At 47.1% G+C, this 7,938-nt stretch overlaps 3 protein-coding genes across 3 annotated transcripts; 2 read left to right on the top strand and 1 right to left on the bottom strand.

The window, feature by feature from the left end:
- Window positions 1-3,115: 3,115 nt before the first annotated feature.
- On the top strand, window positions 3,116-3,475 carry PADG_12011 (uncharacterized protein; the record flags this gene model as incomplete). Its single annotated transcript, XM_010763298.1, has 2 exons — window positions 3,116-3,248; window positions 3,357-3,475. 2 exons carry the CDS (start codon window positions 3,116-3,118, stop codon window positions 3,473-3,475), a joined length of 252 nt encoding a protein of 83 aa, XP_010761600.1.
- A 673-nt stretch (window positions 3,476-4,148) lies between these two features.
- PADG_05969 (uncharacterized protein) lies at window positions 4,149-5,121 on the bottom strand (the record flags this gene model as incomplete). Its single annotated transcript, XM_010762981.1, has 2 exons — window positions 4,149-4,382; window positions 4,504-5,121. The coding sequence occupies 2 exons, from the start codon at window positions 5,119-5,121 to the stop codon at window positions 4,149-4,151; spliced, it is 852 nt and encodes a 283-aa protein (XP_010761283.1).
- Window positions 5,122-5,551: 430 nt separating this feature from the next.
- Window positions 5,552-6,833, top strand: PADG_05970 (uncharacterized protein; the record flags this gene model as incomplete). The annotated part of the gene is made up of 3 exons (XM_010763191.1): window positions 5,552-5,705; window positions 5,814-6,576; window positions 6,665-6,833. 3 exons carry the CDS (start codon window positions 5,552-5,554, stop codon window positions 6,831-6,833), a joined length of 1,086 nt encoding a protein of 361 aa, XP_010761493.1.
- Between the last annotated feature and the right edge of the window lie 1,105 nt (window positions 6,834-7,938).

The following is a 7,938-nucleotide window of genomic DNA, read 5'->3' on the forward strand; positions in this document are numbered from 1 at the left end:
AGTTGTCTTCGGGTTGGTATTGGGGATAGGAGAATAAGCTGGGAAAGTATATAGAACTCGCAGTCTTACCAAGCAAACCTGGGAATGATCACGAAATGAAGAGAAACAACGAGCACTGGGAACAACAGGAGAGATGAGTGGGAAGAAAAGGGTGGAAAGTGAAGTTTTATGCTGATGTGACAGGAGGGAAGTTTGATGAGGTTGAATGAGGCTGAGGTAGGTGAATAATAATGAGGAGAAGTTGCCTGCCTGGTTACTATTACATATTACATACCAGTTACCCGCTAGCACCTAATCAAGCACCCAACGAACGCGGACTCGGCCGGACCTTGGTGTCCGGTATTGTTGGTAATACTGCAGCCACTGCAAGCAACGCAACCGTCATATTACTACTACTCAAGTGCTAAGTTCAACATTCGCCGCCCCAAAAACGTCAGTCAGGGGGCCCTAGTCTTTTTACGGTATGGTACATGGACATGTGTATATTTGGAGCCAGTGAGACCTCGAATGATATCATCCTTGGGCAATGCCAACCCCCAGCACTAGTTAGTTAGTCAGCCCAGGCCGGGTTCCGTGGTGGAGTTGCATAACCTTCGGGGGGTGATAACATCAATGGCCCCTTCTCTCACCGCCCTGGAATCAACCCGATCTGCCTCACATGATGTGAATAACGCCATAGGAGAGTTTACCTGTTCATGGGGTGCAGCCTCGGTTCGCTTGGCAATTTAGTTATACATAGTTACCTGAAACAAAGCAGGCAGACATCAAATCGCATTAGATGCGTAACAGGTTTAACATAATTCTCAAACTGGATGTGGAATCACGCAACAAGCAGATTTATCAAATTTATTTTATAAAGCAGAGAATTTTATTATAAGTAATAGTAATAAAATTGTATTAAATTTGAATGATGTTAAAATTAACATTGTCAGATTTTATATTATTTTAATATTTAAATATTTATATTAATTTTAATAAATAATTATTATTAATATGTGCATTTATTGTGTTAATAAATTTAAACTTTTATATTTAAAAATTAATAATAAAACTATTAATTAATAATTAATAAAATTTTACTTTATTATAAATAAATATTTTAATTATTATAATTATTTAAATTTTATAAATTTTATATAATTAAAAGTTATATTTAAAATTTTTAATGATTTTAATTTACTAATTTATATAATAGTTTTTATATATAAATTAAAATTAATATAAAAAATAATAAATAAATAAATATAAAATATAAAATTATAAAATTTTAATTTTATAAATAATAATTTAACTTTTATAATAATAATTAATTTTATTTTATTATATTATTATTATATTATAAAATATAATTTAATTATTATTAATTTATATTTGTATAAATTAACTAACTTAAATCTATTCTTTTGTGCCAGTTAGCGAGGCGCCCAGCTGGTGCGCATCATGCGCTAGGCCCGTTGGCCGCTTCGTGGACTTCTTACACTGCTTTAAAACAGACGGCGCTCGATCTATAAAAACCCATCTCACGCCCTCGCAACGATCACACACTCTCTCCTCCTTATTTATTTGACTTTCTCTTTGCCTCACCCTGCCTCTCGCGCTTCGCGTGCACTGCCCCCTTCTTCTTTTCCCCCTTGCAGGGATGGTGCTGTCTCATCCAGCCTTCATCTGTCTTAATCATGCGCCCACAGAGTCATTTGAACCGCTGTCTGATACAACTTCATTGGCTTCTGAGCCCTTCATGTTGCCCCTTGCGATGCTACTTCGCTTAACTCTGGGGTTGAGGCTGCTGGGGTGTCGGCACTCATGTTTTTCTGTACATGTGCCTTTCACTGTGCCGCATCATCAGCGATTCCAAACAGCAGAAATTTTTTACTTCCCGATTGTTTTATTCATCTATTTTCATGTTCATTTTCATCAATTTTTTTTTTTCAACTCTTTGAAAGGTCTGCTCTTAAAGACTCTGCTTGTCTTGAAGCCTCTTTCATTGGTAGGATTGCATGCAGAGACAGAGTAGGCGGCGGCTGATCAAGCGTATTGAGATGGCCAGTGGGCTAGCCAGAGTGCTTGCTGGGTCTGAGTGATGTAGGTTGCATCACTCTTTGAGTCATCAAGACTGACTGTCATTGTCACATTTCTTTGTGCGGACCAATAGCAAAAATGCTGCATTTCATTTGTGCTGGTGTGTGCCTGCAGGTCAGACCAAGGCAGGCAGGCAGGCAGTGTCAGGTTTGCATGCTCTGACATGTGAAGGCTGCAAGTGGTGAATGGCCAAATGTGATTGGAGCAGGCCACTGGTTATCAGGCTTCAGATGGCTTTTTGACCAAGCACGGGACATGTCAGCAGTCTCAGGGGAGATCCAGGGACCAGAGGAATTCACCCCTTCACTCCCTCTGCTTCCTCTCTGAAGGGAGATGGGAGACCGTGAAGCAGTGGAACCTCTGCACTGAGAGGAGCTCTAAGGGGTGGCTGAGCCTTCTACAGAATCACTGGCACTTTGTGAACCGTTTTCTCAACCCGCGCACGGTCTTTCCTCAGGTTCAATTTCCGCTTTCCTTCCTGCTCCCCTGATCGCCTCTGACTCAAAATCTCCTCTCCAGATGGCCCTTGCGTTTCATGTGAACAACTTCAAGCTGTGGGCGCTGCGGACGCTGCGGCACCTCAAGCCATTCTCACCTGTGCAAATGCCTCAACTCTCACACTCTAGAAGCCAGAAACCCTCCTCCCTGCCGCACATTGTGATGTCTCTGCCAACGCTCTGCTACCCCGCAAGCATGGCCTTCCTTTGAAGCCGCTGGCTGAAGTGTGCGTGCCCATCAGCAGCAATGTTCAACCGTGTCTGCTGTTGAGCTCACACTCTCTCAATCAAGAAAGATGTCTTTACCATCACCCAGTTCGAAGAATCCTCAGCATGGAGTATCACCTCTCCATGAACCTGCACAGCATATCATAAATTCACATCCCACTCCATCCTGTGATGCCCAAGATAATATGTCTAATACACTGACCGAGCTGCCTCCCCTTACGTCAGCGGGCGTACAGTTTCCATAACGTCAAAAGACGGACACATCTCTCCAATCAGATGACTTCCTCCTCACCAAATGCGCAAGACAAGATATGGAGCGCACATGTCGAGAAAGGCGGTCGCATCCCGTTGGAAGGGGGAACGAGAAGAAAGGAAAGCATCAGAATTGGGCCATGAAAATATCGCCCGGGAGAGACAGCCGGAGTTTGAAAACTGAAAATAGGCGTAAGAGCTAGCTACCCCTCTGTCCACTATCTCTCCCTCTCTTCAATTATTGTGTAAGGTCTAGATTAAAATTGCACCCAGGTCTGTTGAACACTACATTCTATAAAGAACCGCCAACACAGAAACGGCAGCGACCAACGGGGGATGAGGAGGAAATTGAACAACAACCAGTGAAGAAGCGAGCTAGATCAAGCCTTCCACAGGGAAACAAGCGCGGTTCAGGTTGAATTAACAATCCAGAGCAGTTGGCGCTGGGTGGTTAACACAAAAATCCAGACATCTGGGTGTTGGGGAAATTTCTTGTTCTTTACTGCATTTGTAGCTTTTGACTCCGTGCGTAGTCATTTTAATAAGTTTCCTGCGTTGACATGTTCTCTCGAGTAATAATCGGAGGCTGATAGCCCAGCTTCGAGGACATCCATTAATCAAGGAGCAGCAGAATGCAGCGTTAAATCGGTTCCCAAGAGCGGATACTTTTTGTATATGTACCCCGTCCAGATAGCATGATCTTCGCCCTGATGAGTTGCTTGAAATATCAAGTATGTATTTCCGACGCATTTTTTGCAAAACTGTACAGATAAAAATTCAAGTATTTTTCGGAGTTTATTCCGATTACAATGACACATTCAACCGTGGGGTTATATATCAATGGCGTAGAAGGGCCCCCAGTTAAAGCAATGGCAATGCAGTGCGTCCAGCCGAGACCACGGATATTATGTCAAGGACATCATCCACGGATTTTATAGCAGCTTTTCTCCCCTGAGCTGATGCGAGAAATCAAACCCCGGGCATCAAATAAACCTCTTAAAACGCCCCCTCTCACTCTTCCAACCCGAAACCGAAACCTCTTCAGAAGACCAGTCAAAAGACCTCATGAGCCCGCTGTAGAAGAAGCATTGGTTAACCATTGATGCTAGCACTTTTCGGCATCCCGACCCCCACCGCAGCAGTCGTCCCTGCATCGACGGGAAGCACAACACCCGTTATCCATCTAGCGTGAGGCCCAGCAAGGAAAACCACCGCACCAGCAGCATCCCAACCGTTCCCCTCAATCCCGAGTAGACTCCTTTTGCGTCTAGCCTCCCGCGCCTCCTCGGATATCCCCCCACCATATATCATGGGGGTGTACAGCATCTAAAGAAAAGAGACAAAGTATTAAGAAAGGAACATCAAGTCAGCGAATAAGTCCCCGTATCAAATTTTCCTCGACATCCATAAGGGCGTGTCAGGGAGGGAGGGATGGGTGCCAAAATACCCCAGGACAGACACAATTAACCCTGATCCCCTCCGCAGCATGATGCGCCGCCATCGCCCTCGTCATATTGACCACAGCACCCTTAGCAGTCGGATACAGCAAATGCGGCGTGCCCCCCTTCAACCCCGCCACACTGCCCATATTCACGATGCTCCCCCTCCCCCCATTCCTCCTCATGGCAGGAATAGCATACTTGCTCATCAGCACCATGCTGGATACATTGACCTCCAGCCCTCTCGCCCACTCCAGCATGTCAACCTCAACGGCCGTCCCCGCCGCCCCGCCAATGCCAACATTATTCACCAAGATGTCCAGCCGCCCGAACGTGTTGACGGCAAGCTTGACTGCAGCCTCGCAGTCAGTGGCGGACGTTACGTCGCCCTGGAATGCGATTGCCTGGCCGCGATTGGGCTTCGAGGCGATCATTTGCACCGTTTTAGACGCCCAGTCGAGATTGCGGTCGAGGCATAGGACCTTGCAGCCGTCGGAGGCGAGGAGGATGGATATGGCGCGTCCGTTGCCAATGCCGTCTCCTAGGCATCCGGCGCCGGTGACGATGGCCGCCTGGCCGGCTAGAGAGCGCGAGGGCGGTTCTGAGGGAACTGTTTTGTCGCTCATGGTTGGAGAGGGTGGGTTTTTGGGGTGGGATGACATCACTAGGTAAGTGCTGCTGGATTCTTTACTTGGGAATAATCACAAGAAGATATTGGAGCTTGTTGGAATCGGCAGACGGAAATCAAATCATGGCTGTAGATCACTCGGCATTTAGATTCTGGCCGGGGCATTTCGGTATTCGGCAGAGTCGTAGCCGATGAAACGGTCTCCACGAAACTACGTGTTCAGCAGCGGGGTAATTGTTAAAAACACATTTATTTGCAGATGATCTTTGGAGAGCTGTCGTTAATCGCGATAGCTGATAAGAAGTGAGGCGGAAGAGAATTGTTACCTTGTCGAACTCTTTTACCAAAAAAAAAAAAAAAAAAAAAAAAAAAAAAAAAGGCAAACCCATCCGCTATTGCTTTGACTTCTTTTTATATCTCGCGGGACGATGGACTTCTCCCAGTACACGGGTCCAAGCAAGGAATGGATTGCACTGGCGGCTACACTCCCAGCGGAACCTGAAGGTCTATCTACAGCTCAATTAAAGCATGCCATAAATAAGGGGCGGGATGAAGTGGCGGCTAAAGCCATGGTTGAGGAAGGTCAGTTAAAACACTGAAGTGGAAAATTGACATGGAGGCTCATTATTGACATGGCGGGCTCATTATTGCCGAATGTGCTGATAATCTATAACTTCCTTTCCAATACAGGTTTAAAACCTAAAGTAGCCATCCGAAACCACACAATCCTAACTCGCGACGGCTCGTCGATCGAAGCGCGGAGTTTCCGTCCCTCCTCCATCCCAGCCTCTCAGCCGTTACCGGTCTACATCCATCTCCACGGGGGAGGCTTTCTCTGGGGCACTCCGGATTCAGAGGATGCGAACTGCTCTCGCACCGTCGTATCCCTCGCAGAATCCGGCCTTCCCGTTGTAGTCGTGAATGTCAATTACCGTCATACCCCCGAACACAAGTACCCCACTGCCTGGAACGACGCAGAAGACGCATTCCACTGGATCCACGAGCACCTCAACGAAATCGGTGGAGAAGCGGACAAGGTCGTCATGGGCGGGATATCGGCAGGAGCATGGCTAACGGGATCCCTAGTCCTCGCTCAAACCTCCGGCGCAGATAAGCGGCTAGCCAGCAGACCAAGGCTTCGGGGCCAGGTGCTGATGATACCCTGCTTCGTGCATTCGGATTTTCACGAGCTGCAGGTTAAGCAACTTAGAGACCCCAGTGTGTCGAGCTATGTGCAGGGTGCGGATGCGCCCATACTACCGCTTACTAGGCTGAATTTCTTCACCGGTTTATTGGGTGTGGAGGATGCGAAGGTGGGGGATAGACGGTTGAGTCCTGGGCTGGCGGCGGCGGAGGAGGTGAAAGGAATGCCTCCCAGCACCTTTGGGATTGCGGGCTATGATCCGTTGAGGGATGAGGGACTTTTCTACGGGAAGTTCTTGGCTGAGAATGGGTAGGTGATAAATTTGGTTCCACCTTTTCTCTTTTTTTTATTCCGGATTTCAGTTGAAGAGAAAATTCAGTTGCTGACGCACGATCAGAGTCCCGACGAAAGTAAACGTCTTCAGGGGGCTTCCGCATGGATTCAGGAGGTTTAGCCAGGATCAACTCCCTGCGGGCAAGCGCTGGGACGAGGTCATTTGCGAAGGCATTCAGTTTGCACTGAGTGATCCCGTAGCTACCGGAAAGTTTGAAATCATATCCGATTAAAGGCGAAGCGAATGAGAAAGAGAGGTTGGTTTGGAAATCCAAATATTTTCAGAACTCATAGACGTGTGCCGAGCCCAGAGATCAGACATTGCCTAGAAATAGAAACCTGCCTCCAATGGATCTATGCTGCACCCATAAAACTTCAACAGTTTCCACTGTGCTAGCGGGATCAAAGACAATGCCTCTTGGCCGCAAAGGTAAGATTTGACAACAGAGGGGGGGCTGCTATGCCTGCTTGACCTCTGCGAACTCCGCTCATCTTCCTCGTGGTGGCAATCTTTCAAACCAAAAGGGTCCGGTGAGTCACATACACAACATTCTGCTTAAACCCAGTGAATTCCAGCTTTCCAGCAAGCCTCTTTCATTGCTGTTTAGCCAAATGGATGACGACTCCGGTTGTTTGGGCGAAGTTTGGTTTTTTCTGGTCCGTTGAAACGAGTTGGTCCCGGATAAACAGTAAATGCAGCGCCGAACAAGGTTTGCCAAGCCTGCGCCAAGGTTTAGCGCCGGGCCGACCCGTTCCTAGCTCCAGGTTTGTTTACATGGCTGATAAATGTCGATAGCCAGTTGTATCCCTGACCATTCCCAGGTCCCATTCAATCCATTCAGCTCAACAGACCGCTCAACGGGGTAGAACAGCGGGGGTGGTGGACTCCCAGAACAATGTCCGCAAGGCAGCCATTCCAACCGCTGGGTATGGTATGATAATGATATGCTTGTGTCATGCAAACCATACCTCTGCTGAATAACACCATTTCTTGTCTGCCTCCCCATGAACCATCCAGAATTCCCCAATCCCCCAATCCCCCAATCCCCCAATCCCCCATTCTGCGCCTAGCTCTCTCGTTCCAAGTCGTCGTACGTGATCCTGCACAAAGATGTCTCATTTACTGCATGCCATGTTGGAACGTCCATATGTGCGCTGGGGATGTCAGTGTCATCTTCCGCATGTATAAAGGGGATAATGGTACCTGCTTTGTATTTGTATATCACTGCTCCCTCTATATCGCACATGCTCAGATATTATATGCAGTGTATAGTGGCGTGCAAGGGAGATGGCAATCGCTGTACCCAGCGACTGACCGAATATAACACGGCTGTCAGG

This window comes from Paracoccidioides brasiliensis (genome assembly GCF_000150735.1).
Source record: "Paracoccidioides brasiliensis Pb18 unplaced genomic scaffold supercont2.7, whole genome shotgun sequence".
NCBI lineage: Eukaryota > Fungi > Ascomycota > Eurotiomycetes > Onygenales > Ajellomycetaceae > Paracoccidioides > Paracoccidioides brasiliensis.